Consider the following 19,811-nt stretch of genomic DNA (forward strand, 5'->3'; position numbering starts at 1 on the left):
TAGGAGGTTAAAGGTATCCTGAGACCCTATTTTGATGAGAAGTAAAGACAGACATGCCAGAAAGACAGACATGTTTAAAAAGTCAAATATTACTTTGAGATTATTTTGTGTGGATTAAGTCTACGGGGGGCTGATAATAGATTGTGCTGCTTTTGTTCATGCTGAGCATGCGCAAATGAAAGAAACAGAGTACACAGGGCAGTGTAAGGGGGCCTTGTCCTATGGTGGCCTGGAAGTGTCATAAAAAAACAGTCTGAAACAAATAAATTTAGATTAACAAAAACAATTTTACATTTCATAAAAGAAATCATTAGCAAAACACTTTTACAAAAGACAAAACAAATTTACATTTTAGAGAATGAATTTAAAAAAGGTTCAATATCTAATTACAAAGTGTGAAACACTTAGAAAACTTAAAACAACTTAATAGTCTGATACTAAATAAAAAAATCTAAACAATTTTAACAAAAACAATTTAGTTTTCATACAAAATAGATATACAAAAGACTAAACACTTTCATAGGAGCTGAGACAAATGAACAGGTTAAGGAACATTTTTACAACTTCTGAAACAAATTGACAAACAACAGTATCTTAAGGAAAGGGAACATAAACACGGCAAGTCACACAGGCCTCAAGTTTTGCAAAAGTGTTTCAGACTTTGTAAATTTGTTTCATGTTTTCTCAGAGTTTCAGATTTTGTAAATTTGTTTCATGTTTTGTAAAACTGTTTCAGACTTTTTAAATTTGTATTAGCCTATGTCAATTTGCATCAAGTTTTGTAAGTGTTTCAGACTTTGTAAATCTGTTTCAAGTTTTGTAAGAGTATTTCAGACCTTACAAATTTGTTTCATGTTTTGTAAAAGTGTTTCAGACTTTGTAAATTTGTTTCAAGTTTTGTAAAAGTATTTCAGACTTTTATAATTTGTTTCAAGTTTTTGTTTCAGACATTGTAAATTTGTTTCATGTTTTGTAAAAGCGTTTCAGACTTTGTCATTTTGTATTAGACTTTGTAAATTTGTTTTAAGTTTTGTAAAAGTATTTTCAACTTTTAAAATTTATTTCAAGTTTTGTAAAGGTATTTCAGACTCTGTTTTTTGGTATCAGACTTTTTGTCAGTTTGTTTTGTATAATGTAAATTTGTTTTGTCATTTGTAAAAAAAGTTTTGCTAATGTTAATTTGTTTTATGCAATACAAAAATATTTTCGTTCATGTAAATTCTTTTTAAGCTTTATGTGTTTGAGACTTCATAACTTTGTATCACACTTCCAGGGCACCGTATCATGCAGTGTAGGGTAGCCACATGACAGTCTCACTGGGGCCTCCCTGAGTATAACAACTGTCTCAAAAGACATAAAGCTGCATATATAAATGACCCGGAGTGCCCATTTCCTTACAATGTTTAAGGCTTTATTCTCAGTAACTTTAACTTTTTTATTTCTTGCAATACATCATAACCTTTCTGTTTATAGTCTGAGTCATTTAATGTGGACAAAGAGAAAATTAGAAGTTTTTTGGTCAAACACATTTAATCATTTAGTCTCTCTGTCTGCTCATCACTTCCTCTCCTGATGCCAGCTTCCTGTACAGCAGCGACAGTTCATCAGGTCGTGGCATCTTTGACTCTGGTGTACAGGGAATATCAAAGTCAGATGACACCTGAGACTCGGAGAGGTCCTCCGTCTCTGATTGGATGTTTATGTTATTGTTTATTTTTTCCAAAGACACAGTACTGGTCCTTAAATCTCCTTGTTCTTGTTTTTCCTTATCTGGGTGCAGGATCACGGTATCTGGAATATGTGAGTCCAGGTTCTGAGAGGAATGGTTTGACAGAGAGGCCGACAGAGTCAGACTGAAGTTCTCGTCAATATTTGGGGTTTCCTCTTCGTCGCTGAATAGTTCAGGAGTCTGTGAGTCTGTCATTTTTGTGGGGGTGGGGCTTGGGACAGAGCAGCAGGATTGTGATTGGCTGTTGTGGCTGCTCTGGCTGTCAGGTAGAGCTTCTGTGGTGAAGAAATCTTCCCATTTTGGAGGTTTAGAGGGAGCACTTTGTTCTACATCCGGCTCCTTTTTCTCAGTTTCCTTCATTGTCCTTTTCTCTTTTGTTACTATCAGAGTACTATTCCCTGATCCCTCGTTGTCCTCCTCCATCTGTTCCTCGTCATCCTCCTCTTCATCATTAGACTCAGTGCAGTCCACATAGTTGCCTGTAACAGGCTGTGTCACTGTCTGGGGTAAAGACTTCTCCATGGAGACAGGGGGCGTTGTTTTCTGTGGACTCTTAGCTTTCTCTGAAATGGATAAACCAAGAGGTATAATCATGGACTATCTATTAAGATGAACAGAGCAACAGTGGGCCAGGAGTGAGGACAAAACACTTAGAGCTACCCTTGTCCACTGACTGCAGTATAGGTCATAAACCCCGCCTCCTCCATGTTAATAAATGGGCCAAATTATTAACTTAGATATCAAATACAATGTTGCCAAGCCCAGATTCTGCATAAAGTCATATATCATTCTAAAATTCTGAGAATGTGCTCTTAACAGACACAAGAATATGCCTTAGAATGTAATTACTGGCGTAAGTGATCTCTGATGTTTAATCAGATTAGTTAAACTTGTCCTGGTCAGCTGGAGAGGTGTGGCGGCTCCACCAGACCGCTCCATTCTGTGCATGACTTGGCTCAAAATTTTGGCTTCACTTTTGAGCAGTGTTAATAGTGGCAAAAAAACACATCTCAAGTGAGAAATAACTCTAAAAAAGTTGAAAAAGGTCATTACCTTTTAATATTTCTTGGTCCAGCCCTATTTTCTTCCTCACTGGTGCCAGGATAATGCCATCAAACAGCTCATCATCACTGTCTGAGTCTGAACAGAGAAGAATAGACAGTCTGTGATCAAACAAATGACATATCTAAAAAGCTGAAATTGAGTTTAGATAAAATGTTGAACATTGCTGGAAACAATCTTTCGGCCCTGTGAGTGACTGGAGACCAGTCCAGGGTGTACCACCGCCTCTCCCCCAGTGACAGTTGCTCCAGCCCTCTTGGGACTCCAAATGGGATAAGAAGTATAGAAATTGATTGCTAGATAGATAATTGCAGAAAAACATATTTCTCAGTGAAAAAGAGGCTTTCTGGATTAAAAATAAAATGCTTCAATAAGTTTCAAAATAGCCAACAAAAAAGCCAACATTTGCTTTTGCTGCATTGTACCTTAACCTCACTTAAAAAGCAACTGTACCCGTCTGTAGTGCTATAAAGCCTAGCTTCACTAAGTGTTTAGTGTCTAGAGGCTAATGCCACTACTATTGCCAAGTTCCTCATACAACCCAACTTCAAAAATACTAAAATATCCTTTCAACTTTTTATGGCCTTAAATTTCTAAAGTCCTTGTTAAGACTTGTTAAGATTTTTTAAGGATCTGCAGCAACCCTAGTAATTGCTAACTTAAAAAAAAAATAGCTACCCAATGTTTGGTGCTTTAGTCTTCTTTTTTTGTTGCTGTGGTATCAACAAAGGTATAATTTTAATTCAACTGATGCCAAAATGATTTAAAATCTAAAATTCTGATATTATGAATATCATTGGTTGTTATTGCATATGTAAAATGGCACTGCAGCACAAGAGACTGAGTTAGTTTAAACATGCACAGACACAAAAGTAACATAAAGTCTATGATAAACTTGGATGAAGAAGATTTACTACAGTATCAAACCATAACTTTAAACAACATAACACACCATTAGGTTCACACTAGCTGAAGTTCTTAAGGAAAAAGATTTTAACAGGTAAAATGACCCATTTAAGTGAAGTACACAGAGCTACAGAGAAGTTTTCAGACACACACTCATGCAGAGAACACACAATTCATCAAAAACACACACTGTTAAACCCAAAGGATATTTGAGTTCTTCATGAATTATATCACAAACAAACATGAACGGCCAAAAACTGCATATCCCTCCTGCAGCTGTGTTAACATGCGTGCAGTAGCGTATTCAATTAAAGGCGGTAGACAACCTACTGTGACCAAAATGTATAGTCAGGAGCCCTTCATCATCAGAGCTGGATCCCGCCTTGAAGAATCAAGAGCTTTAGAGGCAGCAGCAGAACTGTCAGGTGTTCAGTTTGGTTTGCAGGAGGTGAAAATAATGTGTTCTTTTTTGAAGATGCTCCTGATCCTCTTGGTGGGGCATGTCTTTAAACTGAGAGCTCTTATTTTGTCAGAGGCTGTTAACTATTTTTCTTTTATAAGAATGAAATACTTTGTTTATTATCTTTAAGTACTAAATTCATCCACATCTAAAATGGACATAGTTGCATTAAATTGTAAACTACAGGTTCAAGCAGCCCTTTTAGTACGGTGCAAACTTTTTCCAGAGACTTTTTACATGATGATCTCTTTATACACATCACAGATACAGAGGCAGTATTTTGCAGGGGTGTTCTGCAGAGCAGCTGTGTTGCTCTCACCATATGTAGGTCGCTCCACCATGATGCGTTTGAGGACTCCCAGGGGTTTGTAAACGGGTGCAGCTTGGTCTGATTGGTTCCTGCACATTAGCTTCAACCTGTTCATAAAGACAATTGAAATGGTCTTTAATCTTCAAAAATAATATGATGAAACAAGAATTTTTGGGGAGTTTAGAGGGAAATTTTACAAAAATGAATATTCAAAATATATTTTCAAATCGACTAAACACTTGGGGAGTAAATGTAGTGAGCAGCATGAAAATGCCAGTTAAATCAAGTTAAATATATTCAAAGTTTTACTCACATCTGTGTGACCTCAGTCATTGTCCGACCAATAGGGATCACACTGGGGTAGATGTTGACAGGTTTGAGGTAGGAAAGGAAATCTTTGAGCTGAGAAGTTCGAAAAACAGTCTCAGTATCACAAACTTTAATTCAATATTCAGTCAATAAACAATTAATTCAAATTAAATCTAATTTTTAACAGATGTTTTTACAGTTAATGGCTTCTCTGGCCAAAATAAGGTAAGACTAGAAGGAAGAAAGGACCAAATGTTTCAAGCTTTCATGGCCGAAAACCAGCAGAATTGATTCCCAAGCTTATAGCGTAAGAACTAAATCAATAAACTGTTTAGGTCTAACCACAGTAGCAGTAAGTCTTGTTTGAGTATTTAAATTAAGGACTGAAGAACCTCTGAGTAGGATGAGTGGAAACTGAAGCAGGCTCTGAAGGAACTGGCTCCTGTTCTGAAAAATATATTTTAAAAAGTCATATTTATTACTAAAACCAATTTTGACGTGATTTTTAATTGATCAATGCTTCAGTTTTGTTGCTATTTACTTTATTATGACGTTGGTTTTCCTCATTCTCTCTCCGAACCACATGGTGGAAGGTTTGATGCTGATAATGCGAAGAGGAGTCCCGTCAAAAGCTGTGCAGCCACACGGCAGTCTGTTGCCCTGGAAAAAATCCTCATCCTAGATACATAAACACATAAACACAAAAACAAAAAGGAACCAAGGACAAAGTCACTTTAGAGTTATGAAGAAAGGAACTACACATATTTTTGGCCAATTTATGTCTTTGTCAATGAGACAGGAAAGCAGATAGAGTCTGAAATCAAAGAGGAATAGACATTCAGGAAAGGAGGTTGGATTTGAATTTGGGCTCTTGACTTTGAGCATGCAAACCAACCGGTGGGCCACTGCTGCTGCCAAAAGGGTTGGAGTTATTTTCATGTTAGAGATGAATGCATAAAAGGAGCAACAAAAAAATAAATTATTTGTTAGGGTGAATTTAAGATTGCAAAGATTACATTCAAACCATTTGATCTATCTTTGAGAAAAAAAATCAAGTTGAGTAATTTTTATATGATAAATAGGAAGAGGGTCTGTGTGTTTCCATACAACAGAAAGAAAGACCTTCGGGTGTCGACAGGCATGGATCTGCGTCCTTCGGTCAGTTGTCACGTAGTCCAGGATCTCCGGCATTTTCTTAAACATTGCCAGACTCCCAACATGGATCTGAGAGTTAAAAAACAAGCATATTTATTCATCACAACAGTAGACGTTTACATAGACTGTGCTGGTTTATACCTAGAGAGACTTTTAAGAATGTGGAAGAATATCTGTGTTACCTGTGTGTTGAACTCTTCTCCCAGGTTGGTAAAGAGGTATTCGTATCCATACGCAGCTTTACAGTTAAGCCAAACAACGTGATATGGACTCTGACTGATCCAGTTTCCAACGAGCTCCATGATACCGTTCAGACACACCTCCTGCACACAAGAACACTGATGAAAATATCAAAGTATCTACAACCACAACAATTAACATAACGCCTTAATATTCCTATAAGAATTCACCAAAATTCCACTTAAATTCCAGAAAAAAAAAACAAACAAATTCCCCCATATTTCAAAGCAAAACATCCCCAAAATTTCTAATCAAATTTACAAACATATTCCCCAAAATTCCAAGACAATGATGGAAGAGTTCCATAAACATCCAAATGAAATCTCTTAAATTGCCATTAAAAACCTTTAAAAATGTAAGACACCCCCCCCCCATTTCAAATCAATATCCTAAATTTTACAAATGAATTTACAAATTCTCTCAAACATAAAAATTCACACTAGCTAAAGTTCAGACCTTCAAATTTAGTCCTTATAAAAGACTTTTGAGTTTATAGAATAAGGATAATAGAGAAAAAAAGAACTTCAGTAGAGGTAAGTCAACTAATTCTGCTTTAAACTGCACAAACCTATTGATATATCCACTATGTATGGCTAATATATTGATACCGCTATCATACTGATAAAATTTTACCGATATATTACCAATATTATCCGTATGATACCGGTATTGGCTGAAATTATCTTTAACAAAATTTCCATCTATAATCTATATTTTTCTACTGATATTTTGGTTATAAAAATCTACCTTTATCAGCTGTATTTTTGGCCCTATTAGTTACTGAGGTTTCAAGCTGGACCAGCAAGCTGTTGTAAGCTGAAGTCTTTTCTTTGTTCATCATGATTCCTTACACTTTAAAGTGTTTTTAATGACTGCAATTCATTAATTTGTTCATCTTCAAACTTTAAATTGTGTGTTTTTAAGACTGAAGTTTCAGGTGTGAACTAGAATTATTATTATTATTTTTTTTTTTACAAATATCATATATTGGCAAAATATCCCAAATTGTGCATCCCTAATTTGATTTCTGAACTATTTGTTATTTTACTACAGTTTAATTATCATGACTAAACAGTGCGATATGGCTGCTTTTCTGTTGACAATTAATCCTGTTCTTATTTTTAAAACTTACCCGAGTAGGAATTTGGTAGAATCTTGGGTCATAGAAAGTAGAGTCCAGATAAACACTCTGAATATCTTTTACTCTGTATGAGAGACGTTGAAAAAACAGCATCAGTACTTTAAACTTTTATGTGACAAATATAATAAACATCCCCTTTTGTTATTTTTGGGTGCTTATGTGTCTATATTTACATAGGGCAGTAGACAGACTAAGATAATAAGGAGAGAGAGTGGGGAATGACACATGAGAGCCATTTTAAAGACTGTAACCTCCTGTACATGGAGCAGGATCCAACCACTACTCCATCTGCACCCCCAAAACACGCTCCTTCATAAACCCAAAATATAAACAGTGACATAGGATGAGACAGAAAACAGTCAAGATAATCATGAGGACAAACCTGCTGCCTGAGTGAAGATGGTCCATTCTCGAGACATCGCCTGCTGCCAGCCTGAAGTCTCCAGTGTACAAAACATTTCCCTGAGAACCCTCGATCAGAAACCTTTACGAAAACATACCATACTGAATCCCATTACAGGTAAAATACAATGTGAAAAGGGCTAAACGATCAATGTAAATGGGCATACTCAAAAAAGATCGATCACATAAATGACTGTGTTTTAACTAGCATGGTGTCTCATACACAAGGATATAGAATCAGAATGAGTTTAGAATAGTGTAGAATAGTTTGACTTACATTACAGACCCGGGACAGTGACCTGCAGGAAGCAACGTGACCACAATGTCTTCTTTCTGTCAGGCAAACAAAAAATTCAATTCCTTAGAAAAACTGATGTGCTAAATACACATTTGCAAGTCTGGAAATGTAGAAGATGTTTGGTTTTTACCTCTCCAGATGTCTCATCAACCAAAGATATCTGAGTAGGGCTCTCAAGTTCTAAGGCAACCTAAAATGAATCAATAATTGGTACAAGAGAGGAGAAAAAAAACACTTTAGAAATGAAAAAACAGCTGAATGCAGCCACAAAGTACCTGAATGCAAATCAGCAAAAAAATAGGCATTATTACTTTTCTGCACCTGGAGTATTAACTGCAGAATAATGTTGATGATGCCATGATGGTTATCACCTACATTTAAGATCCTCTCCAACATACTTACAATGTATTCCTCCCAGAAAGTGTACTTTGGATTGCTCAGCAGAAGTTCTTTGGTCACAAAGGAGCAGTAGAGCCTGACTGTACGACTGGAATGAAAAGGAAAGTTTTAGACATTCATTTACTTACTTCATTTATTACAAGTAGCTAAATACTTTTGTCCACTGTGTATGTTTCTTTCAGGAATTGAAGCTGTAGATAGAGTTTTTAAAAGCATGTATAGTAAGTCTTATTTCAGGTAGTAATAGTTTAGCAGTATTCCCTTTCATATTGGTAAACTGGCCCTGCCAGTATTATTCCCTTTCATATTGGTAAACTGGCCCTGCCAGTATTTGAATAAAACTCATTTAGCCAAACTGTCCTCACCTGGACTGCAGCTTCCTCTTCAGTATTGGCCCTTTAAGTCCTTTCATGTGATCTGTTGAAAGCCATAATATGAAATTAACTAACAGACACTGGTAACACATATCATTTTTTGTTGTTAAAAAGCTCGCCGAGAGGCGAATTTCATGTAAAATTGCGATACAACGCCGAATTAAAACCCAGGTCGATGACGCTAGCTTGACTGTCAGGCTTACCTTTGTGACAATGGGAGAGGAAATATGCCCGGGCATGTAAGTTCTCCCGGTCAAAGCGGTCCAGAGAAATTGTGGGATATTCCTTCATTCGACCTGGAAATGAACTCATCTTTAAGCTGGGTCTTCGAACGATATCTGTTTGAATCATTAGACCAATGTTTCCATCGGAGAGTTATATATGTTCACATAACCGGCGTTTACTTGTCCCGCCCATCACTTTCAGTTACTCTTCTTCGTTTGTTTAATGGCGGTTCAGGAGTATTCAGTGGCTACTACCGCCATCTGCTGTCATAATTACACCGTTCTATTCCCTCCTTAAACAGAACACACGGATATTTATGATTCTTTAAAATTTTTAATTTACACTCAGAGCAATAAACACACCCTCTCTTCCATTATAAAGCAATAACCAAATATTGAACTCAGGTCTTTTTTCCCTGTTAACGGTTCTCCTTTGTTCTTTGGCGCCATCTTCTGGAAGCTTCTCGACTGTATCCTCCACCACAGAAGAAGAGGCTCCACTGTAACCAGGCAACCAAAGAGAAGCTGTTTAACGTCTACCTTCAGCTGGACTGGAAAGGGACTAATCGAAAAATAAACTCTGTTATCAAATTTCGTGTATGATTGAAGATTTTTTTCAACAGAAACATCAGGAAATTTGTTAAATAGAATTTAGGTGATATTCATTTATTTATTTATTTATTTTTTTTAACAGCTGGTATATAATCAGAGGTTTTATTCATCTTTGACGGAACATTTCTTGATCCAATAATGCTGAATTTGCACCACTTGTATTTGAATGTACGTGAACAATATCAAAGCTCAAGCTCAATAGTACTTGGGTTATGCAGCAGGACAATGATCCGAGAGACACCAGCAAGTCCACCTCTGAAAAGCTTAAAAAACAACAAAAAAATGAAGGATTTGGAGCGAACTAGTGAAAATCTGGACTTAAATCTGATCAAGACGCTGTGGCATCATCTTAAATAGGCAGTCCATGCTGGAAAACCCTCCAGTTTGGCTAAGTCAATTCTGCAAAGAAGAGGGCGTATATTAACTGGGAATATTATTGTCAAATATTAAAATGTGTTGATTATCTGAAACATTTAAGTGTGACAAATATGCAAAAAAAAGAAAAAAGATAAATTCAGGATGGGACAAATACCTTTTTTTCCCATGTTTTACAATATTAAAGACCAGCACTGTGACTTGCCTGTCTCATATCAACTCTAAGCCAAAGTCCATGAGCAAAGCCAAAAAAATGGACCCCAGAGGTGAAAAATCTGTTCAGACTCCAGCTGGCAGGCTGCAGAAATGAACTGGAATATGTTCAGGTCAAACATGGGGCCTCAGTAAATATTTCGATTAAAGTGTTGGGCAACACATTTGACACATGACACATTTCTATTGCAGTGAGAAAAGGAAATGTCCACAAAGTCAAAGTTTATTCATATTAAAGATACAAAGACAGCACCAGGCAGACCTGGCTGATGTTTGAGGGGCAGAAAAAAGTTGCAGTCATCATTTGTGTTTGAAACACTTTTATACCAAAAAGTTCAGACAAACAACTGCCTGCTATATTAAGATTTACATAAGATAAATATGTGAGAATATGAGGTAATGCTGGACCTTTTGAGCTTGATATGACTTCAAATATCTAACTAAATCTGCATCAGAATTCCAAAAAAGTCGGGGCACTGTGTAAAGTGTAAAAAAAAGAATGCATTGATTTTCAAATCTCAAATCCATATTTTATTCACAATATAACATAAGATGAGATGTTGAAGCTGAGACATTTAACCATTTCAGATAAAATATCAGCTCATTTTTTATGGCAGCAACACATCTCAAAAAAGTAGGGACAGGGCAAGGCTGGAAAAGTAAGCAGTATCGAAAAACAGCTGAAGGAGCATTTGGCAACTAATTGGGCCAATTGACAACAGATCAGTGACATCACTGGGTATAAAAGGAGCATTTTAGTGAAGCATAGTCTCTAAGAGGCAAAGATGGGTAGAAGTTCACCAATCTGCGACAAAATGCATCAAAAATTTGTGGAACAAATTCCAGAAAGGTTCCTCAACATATAAAACTGTAAATATCCCACCATCTACAGTACATAATATCTCTGAAAGATTCAGAGAATCTGGAAAAATCTCTGAGTGCAAAGGACAAGGCCAGAGGTCAGCTTGTGATCTTTCAACTGCATTAAAAACAGGCATGATTCTGTACTGGAAATCACTGCATGGGCTCAGAAACGCTTCCAGACATCACTGTCAACAGAATTAGCCGAGCCATCCACAAATGCAAAGAAGAAGCCATATGGGAACTCGATCCAGAAATACCACTGTCTTCTCTGGGCCAAAGCTTATGTAAAATGGACCGAGGCTAAATGGAAAACTGTTCTGTGGTCAGATGATGAAATTGGAGGTTCCTTTTGGAAACCAGGGATGCTGTGTCCTGTTGACGGAGAAGTAGAGGGACTATGTATCTTGTTATCCTGGCTCAGTTTTAAAGCCTGCATCTCTGATGGTATGGGGTTGCATTAGTGCCTATGGCGTGGGCAGCTTACACATCTGGAAAGGAACTATCAATGCTGAAAAGTACCAAGGTTTTAGAGCAACATATGCTTCGATCCAAACAATGTCTCTTTCATGGAAGGCCTTGACTATTTCAGCAAGATAATGCTAACCCACATAGCACATCCATCACAACAGCATGGCTTCACAGATGAAGAGTTCAGACTTTTTATGGTAGAAAACATTTGGCACATCATAAAATTAAAAATCTGGCAAAGAAGACTGTTGAGCAGTTAGAATCAGACAAGAATGGGACAACACTCCTCTCCCAAAACTCCAGCAACTGGTCTCCTCACTTCCCAGACTGTTGTTAAAAGAAGATGGGATGCTACACAGTGGTAAACATGGCACTGTCCCAACTTTTTTGAGATGTGTTGCTGCCATCAAATTCAAAATAAGCTTCATGAACTGTCTCACTTTCAACATCTGATATGTTGTTTATGTTATATCGAGAATAAAATGAGATTTGGAAATAATAGCATTCCGTTTTTATTTGTGTCCCAACTTTTTTGAAATTGTGGTTGCATTTCAATAAGAACAAAATTTACTTTAAGCCAATTGCACTTTGTCATATTATTCTTGTGTTGTACAGGATTATTGACTCTTATTTTATTGTATTAATTTAGTGTAATTGGTTGAAACGAGTTTGAATGACATTTAAAGAGTGCAGTAAAAATAATGACATAATGTGAACTCAAACATACTTCTGCTCCTCCTAAAGGCTTTAATGAGGACAGATTTCATGCCCATTCACTGTAACGTCCATGACCTTCAGTTAACAATGTGACTGAAGTATTTTCTGCTGGGATTATTTGCTTGGCCTGTCACACTCTCCTCATGTGATGCTAACATGAGGGCTGAGATTATATACACACTCCACTGCCTCTTAGATCTAAATATTTTTTTTCCCAGATCAAGGACATGTAACTTATTTTATCTGCCCGTGAATGAGAGATTTATGCTTTATTAACTTGTAATGAGAGAGCCAGATGATCCCAGTGGTCTTGCAGGGAGAAGTTTTCAAGCTGATGTGAGTGCATACTGCTGCAGTACAGCCCTGGGACAGAGGGGAAGGTGAGTCATATAATAGTTATTGCTTTATATTCGGCAACAATGACATCCAAGGCTCTTTAAATGCTTGTCAAACTACTTTTTAATTACCAAAAACATTATGGGATTAGTCTGAAGTGATCCTCAGACCAACTTCCACTCAGAAAACAGGCAATTTAATGTGATCCTGCAAGTTAGAAAGACCATCTGCTGTGTTTGGATAAACTAGAGATGACTTAAGAGTGACTTTTCCTGTTTAAATGTGTTTATTTTTCATTTTAAGAATGAGATCCACTCGTAGGCCTGACTAAAGCCTCTAATAATGGTTTGACACTGACAGTAGGCTCTATATTGAGCCAATCTTCATTCAAAAAGTGGCAATTTATTTTGCTATTGCAAGATTATAGGGGGACTGCACTAGTCTCTCAGTAAAAAGGAGGTTTGAAACCGTCACCTTTTCTTCTAGATATGATCCAGACGCTCAAGATCCACCATAGCCTACTTTGTTTTTTTAAGATATGATTGTGGACTTAGACGGGACAGTGGATAGAGTCAGAAATGGGGATGAGAGAATGGGAGTAAGACAAACAGGAAAGAAGCTGTAAGCCAGACTTGGACCCAGGCCGCCTGTGTACATGGGGCGCAAAATAACTGCCTGGTCATCTGCGCCCCACCATACTTCTTCTTAAGTGAAAATTCCAACTTCGTTCGCCCATATCACTTTCTGAGACTTGGCTCGCCTATGTCAGTAAAGTTGAGCAAAACCAAAACTTCCAGATCCTTCAAGTCAGAGGTCAGCAACTGGCCTGGGGGCCACATGTGGCCCTGCGCCTCACTCAGTGTGGCCCCTCACCTCACTCAGTGTGGCCCCTTACCTTACTCAGTGTGGCCCCCCAACATGGAAAACAGAATAACCTTTCTTATCATCTGATTACTTGTACATGTGTGCAGGGGCGTAGCTAGGGATTTTAGGCCCCCAGAAAAAATATGACACAGGGCCCCCCTTAACCAGATTGCCAAGCAATAAATGTTGTGTCATTTTTTTCCTATTTAAGAGCAATTATTTTACTCTGGTTTTTACTTTGGTAAGCACTGCTGTAAAACTTTTTTATGTGCATCACTAAATGAATTTGTAAAAAAAAAAAAAAAAGTAACGTCGAAAATATCAAAATAACCAGTAACTATAATATTCACTACATTGAAAATGTGCTTAAATTGTATCTAATTCTGTGTATAGCACATTGAATAAACAATTTCTATTTGCACTTGAGTATAAAAACATAAATGTTGGCATAATAAATGATAATAAAAGCAACATATTTCTTTCACAAGTAATAGATCATTCTATAGCATAACCAACACATTATATGATATATTAAACTAGGTCTGAACATTTAACCCTCAGAAAATTGTGGCAGGCCATATTGCGATTTAACCAAAATTTAGACTAATTTCCCAGCCCTAACAGTGGTTACACTGGGAAATTTCCCACAATTTGTAATAATTTGGCCCTTTGGCATTGAGAATGGAATTAATGTGTACTTCTAACCAAAGTTGTTCATCCCTGCTTCACGCTGATTAATTCTTAATATAAAATAAACTATAATTTAAGCTTTTTGATATTATATAATCTTTTCCGGTTTATATACAGCCTAACATTTCCTTTTCGAAGCGGTACTACTAGGTACTTCTTCCTCCTTCGAGGCCTTGTTAATTTGCATGTTTTCTGAATGAGGTTCGTTGGGCGTCTGACCGTTAATAAACCTGCCCGTCTGGCTGTAACGCTGTCGGCTCAACATTAACTGACCTCGCCTTTAACAGCTTGAACTGAGGCTACCGGGCTTATTCCCTTTAACTCACAGTCGACCCTACTGCTCGGCTTTTCTGAAGTTATGTTTCCAGTACGGGAGACACGGAGGCTGTAAGGCAAGTGAGCTCTAAATATGGTTGTTTTGGATGGTAAAAACGTGCCATTGTCTGCTGCAAAGTATTGACTGCTGTCTACAGTTCAGAGGCTGCCTTTATGGTTAGCTTAGCTTTATTAGCAACCTGCTGTACAGATGGCCTTGTAACGGGTAAATCTCAGGTTAGCTTACAGTGCTAGAAGTCACTTAATTGTGTCATTTGTTTGCCATTAATTGAAACCTTGACATATATAGCAAATATAACGTATGATTTCAGCGTATTTTTCACTGAACGGTAACATATGCTTAGTTAGTTACTGTTTAGCCTCTAGCCATAACTGGCAATAACGGCTAACAAGCTGTTTGGATAAAGTTATAAGGTGCCTGCTTAGCTATTGCTGGTAAAGGAAAGCTAAGGTAGCCTAAATACTTATTTATAAAGATACATAGTAAAGATGTGGGGAGATATTCAGCGTTGTCATGTGTCACAGAGATGACTGGTGCGTTTCAGGTGGTTTATTTTCCTGTTGTCATTCAGGTTTAGCATGCTGGTGGTGGATAGTGTTAAGAGTTGAGCTTTTGAGGATTATAACACACTTAATTAAAGCTAAAAATGTACATGTAAAATAAACATTTTCCCTATTTATGTCTGTAATAAAATTAACGTAATAAGTGCTAGTTTCACTGCACTAAGGCTCAGGAAATGTACCTTGAAATGCGAACTAAGGTGTGTGCAGGTGTAACGCTTTGAATAGTGACCGTGTTAACTGGCGACTCGTAGCCGAATACGTCTCATTGTCGTAGTTGTAGCATATGTGAAAGACGGAATTTTCCCAATCTAAAGCTTCTTTATGTGGTATTTTTTTTTTATTTTAGTGTCAGCAGAACTCATCCGAAATGCCTTAATTCAAAATAGCTATTAAACAAAGATGCATTTTTGGGAAGCTTTTTGCCTCTAACGTCTGCTGTAGCGACGACAACCAGTGACGCACTGGATGAAAGGTCGCTAGTTCACACGGTCACTATTTTGAGCGTGACACCCGTCCTTCAAAGGTGTCAGAATCGCCCAAAATAGTTAAGTCTACATTTTACTAAGTAAAACGGTCATGTATTAATTTTGAATTTTAATATGTTGGACTATATTACCAAACAAAGTATTTCATTTATTTAGTATTTATTCATCATAAATTTTAGGTGCATCATTAAAGCAGACAATTAATCAGTAGCTTAACAAAATTAAATGATGGAACGAACTGGATAATCAGGTGCGTGTTATGCATCTTTCCTACAAATGTGCCAAAATTCACTTATTTAAGCTTCTTAAGCATAAGTACCTGATAAACACGATTTTAACTATTCAATTTTCTTTATGTTTTAACATATTTGTGAACATAAATCAGAAATATTTTATTTTGGACCTTTTGTCTGTCCTTTCTGAGAATTCATTATGTCAGTTTTCCACTTTATAAGCCTACGTGATGTCAAACTCTAATCAATCAATGTGAATCAACATTAATATGAAATGGAAGCAATCATATGCTACTTAAAATGTTATTTTCTCGGCAACAGACTCAAGTTTCTTCAAATTAAGGTTATATTAGTGTAACATATGGCCAATTTAAAGCATGCCTGTACACTCTAATGAGTATAAAAGCCCTTGTATTCACCTGCTGCACCTGCCTGTAGAAAAACACCTGAATGAATGGCTGTGTTTCCTGGGTTTGACTATCACCACTACATTTTATCAAGTTATAACTACACTGTGTGGGTTGTTCTGTCAACTCACATATGATGCAAATATTTTCTTCTCAGCACAGTTAAGTCGCGGGGTCTCTTGCCTTGTTTTAAGGAGCCTAGTGAATCACAAGGCTGTGGAGGAATGTAGCTTTAGGCCAGTTTTATGCTGGTTCATAATGAAGCTCTTGTTTTCCACTGTGTGTGTGTTTTCTGCTGAGAAAGCTCCGTGCAGGGTTTTATTTCCCTTCCCGATGCCTTCTGACCCAGAAAGGAAGGGGCGACCATCCACAGCTGCCGTCATTGTGAAAATCCTTATTTAACCTTAAGGGCAGGGTGTGAAAGATCATTTTAAGGAGATTTTAACCATCCTGAGAGCTGCTTTTATGTGTGTATTGTTTCTTGAGTTATTACAACACTCAATCCTTCTTGAAAAAAACATAAGTGATTGGTTGTTTCTTTGCACAAACTTGCATCCAACTAAAATGTGCCAGTTTGTAACATTACACTGAGCTTGAATTCTCCCCTGCCTTTTCTACTTTGGGCTAGTAAGGGTTATTTGTAGTGTGCTTGTTTCATATCTGGAATATGAGGCGCTTTTGAGCAGATTTGAAAAGTCACCAGGGAGTTTTAGGGATATTAAGTATCCAAAAATACACAGTAGGATGTGTTTCACAGCTTGTTTCACATATTTATTGCATCAGATCAGAGCTTTGTTTTCTCCCAGGCACTTGACCTCTTTACATTTGGCTTCAAGTCTCTGTGAAAATAAATAAACCCAAATCTCATGCATACAATGTGAAATGCTTTGGAAAGTGACATGTGTTTTTGCCCTGGGTTTTGACTGTCAGACTGCATAGAGTCTTCATAAGCAGTGCAAGAGGAAATCTTAAGGCAAAGCTGAGGGCAGAAAATGCACTTTCAAGCTGTAATACAGTGGCATTTCTGCTAAATGTTACCCAGAAAGACACTTTCTAATATACATAGTACATCCAATATACTTAAACCCTATCAAGAAAAATATAGGCTAAACTATTCAATACACTGTATGATCCCAGCTAGAAGGTTAAAAAATAATGGACAATGTTGAAGGAAACAGTCCCACCATAACATGTGTTTCTCAGCTTTTTCTTAAGCATGTGGGAGATTGTTACATAAGTAGGCTTACAACAGAAACAACACAGTTATTCAGAAGTATTCTTATTCTTGGCACAGTGACTCATGATATTTTTTTCCCCTTGGTTGAAAAACCTCTGACTGTGTCACCCTATCTTCTTGTTCTCCTCTTTTGTCTAAAAATGTCAGAAAACCAGGGAAAACTCATCACAAGCTCCTAAAGCCTTGGGTGGTGTTCTCTGATTGTCAAAACACAAATAGCTATACATTTATGATCCTATAGAAAAAATAAAATCTCACATTTGACAGGCTTGAACAAGGATACTTTGGGAGTGTCTGCTCAGAAAGGGTCTTAAATTATTCGTCAATTATTATTTCCAATCCACTGATCAATCTAAGCAGTGTGATTTATTGGCATCTGGCCCAGAGTATACCCAGCATCTCATCCAGTGACAGCTGGGATTGGCTCCAGCGACCCCGCCTTGGATAAAAGGGTTTAGATAATGGATAATTGATGGTCTGATGGCTGATACATTAATTGCCTTTTTGTTTCAGCAGTATGTTTTTCCTGCTGTGTAGCAGGTCGAAGACATGCAGGCCTTAAAAGCTCATGTATTCTTTGAGAAGTTACAGGTTTAATCAAAAATAGCACTGACTTCTCCTTGTTTCTCTACAAAAATGAAGTCAGATTTAGTTTAGCTTCCTCTTCCCTGCAGCTTTGATTGTTACTATCTTCCCTGCTCTTTCTATAAAGATAGAACCTGCCTCTGTGTTTGTTATAACACCTGAAAAATAGAGGAAGTGAAGCAGAATATGCAAAATTATAAACCTGTTTTGCTTTGATTCACCAACACAGGGTAGAGGACCATAACCTTTTTCTGTTTCAGGGTTAGAAATATATCTATAGGGTTAAAATGCACAAAAACGTTTAAATCCTCTTATATCCTAAAAGTTTGCTGCCTGATATGATGATTTTTGTAGTGTTTGTATAACCAGTAACTAGAACTCTGTTTTCATTTGGATACACATGCTTTGATGCAAGAATATTTAACTTTTCCACCTGAAAATAGTCATTTCTGATGGCTCTAGTTGTATAGTACATTAACTGGCAATGGGAAGAATGGGGGCTATCAGAGGTGGGAAGTAACTACTGTAATTGAGTAGCTTTTTGGGGTAATTTTCTCAAGTATATTTAAAAGTCAGTAATTTTAATTTTACTTAAGTATATTTTGAGCGGACTGAGTAAAAACACAACAACTTAACGCTTACCAAATTGAAACTGGCCTGTTGTTTGGCTTTGACTACAAGTGTTGATCAGTACATAGCAAGAGAACGGCGTCATCACCATAGACTGTAGAAAGAACTGAACGCTGTGTGACATCAGCCATCTGCTTACAATAAGCGGACTCAAACAGCTCTTGAAGCCAATCGTGGAGGCTTCTATATTGAAATCGTGGTCTCAACCGAACTTTGAATCGACCTAATGGCCCGCCCACTAAGCGCGACTGCCTGTCAGCTAGCTAGCTAGCATTCTGATTGACAGAAATGTAGCTTCTGCCTGTCGAGCTATCTGTCAATCAAGTGAGACATTGAGGCTTTTCCTAAATATAATCTAAACCATTGTGGTACAAAAATATTCACCCCCTGTACAGTGAGAGCACATGAAGACATTAGCTATTAAGACACACTTGTTTTTTTTTAACCAGGCTGTGAACCAGTTTATTTCTAGGGTAAAAAAACGGCTTTTTAACAGGTGTTCAGTCGGGACTTCCGGTGTTCCTGCAGCCAGCCTGAAGTGGACACTCGCTGTATTGCAATTTTTTTGCACTTCCGCATTGGCTTCATTTTTCAGGACTGGAGGTTGCCGCTTGATCATCACTCAATTCAATGTATTATAAAGGTGGAACTTTACTAGAGCAGCCTGATTGGAGATCCATATTCCCATGTTATTATCAATAAGGAAAGTTCATTTTTACTGTTCAGTTCGTCAGTATCTACTCAGTACTTAAAGTAAATCTTAAATGCATTTAACTTGTACTTGAGTAGATTTCATGGCCATAAATTTTACTTGCACTTAAGTCGGTTTTAATCAAAGTAGCTGTACTTTTACTTGAGTATAATAATTTCCACAGAGTGCCCTGGTCACCTGCTTTCAGCACTATGTATCTTTGGCAGCGGGCCTTGGTTCTCTTGCTCGAAATGAATACAGTTTTACAGCTGTAGTTCACGCACAAGCCTTCAGCTAAAAAGGAGCCAGTTAGCAGGTATCATCCATAATGGATTGTGATGTAATGTAATGTTGTCAATGTCATAATTACCTCTGCCAAGGAGGTTATGTGATCGGGTGGGTTTGTTCTTTTGTTTGTTAGTTTGTTATCAACATAAGTCAAAAAGTTATGGACAGATTTTGATGGAATTTTCAGGAAATGTCAGAAATGGCATA

The 19,811-nt window shown here is 37.2% G+C and overlaps 1 protein-coding gene across 2 annotated transcripts; it reads right to left on the reverse strand.

Moving 5' to 3' along the window:
• Positions 1–1,389: 1,389 nt before the first annotated feature.
• dclre1c (DNA cross-link repair 1C, PSO2 homolog (S. cerevisiae)) lies at positions 1,390–9,214 on the reverse strand. 2 transcript variants are annotated; one of them, XM_041780359.1, is made up of 15 exons: positions 8,989–9,214; positions 8,777–8,828; positions 8,415–8,499; positions 8,143–8,202; positions 7,992–8,047; positions 7,695–7,796; positions 7,304–7,376; positions 6,114–6,254; positions 5,899–6,000; positions 5,318–5,454; positions 5,169–5,223; positions 4,781–4,869; positions 4,477–4,574; positions 2,783–2,869; positions 1,390–2,292 (listed from the first exon to the last, which is right to left on the reverse strand). In XM_041780359.1, exons 1-15 carry the CDS (start codon positions 9,134–9,136, stop codon positions 1,538–1,540), a joined length of 2,040 nt encoding a protein of 679 aa, XP_041636293.1. In that variant the 5' UTR covers positions 9,137–9,214; the 3' UTR covers positions 1,390–1,537. The 2 variants fall into 2 exon arrangements, with proteins under 2 accessions (XP_041636293.1, XP_041636292.1); XM_041780358.1 differs by having other exon boundaries at positions 5,884–6,000.
• Between the last annotated feature and the right edge of the window lie 10,597 nt (positions 9,215–19,811).

The sequence above is a fragment of the Cheilinus undulatus genome, linkage group 23 (genome assembly GCF_018320785.1).
Source record: "Cheilinus undulatus linkage group 23, ASM1832078v1, whole genome shotgun sequence".
In the NCBI taxonomy this organism is placed as follows: Eukaryota; Metazoa; Chordata; class Actinopteri; order Labriformes; family Labridae; genus Cheilinus; species Cheilinus undulatus.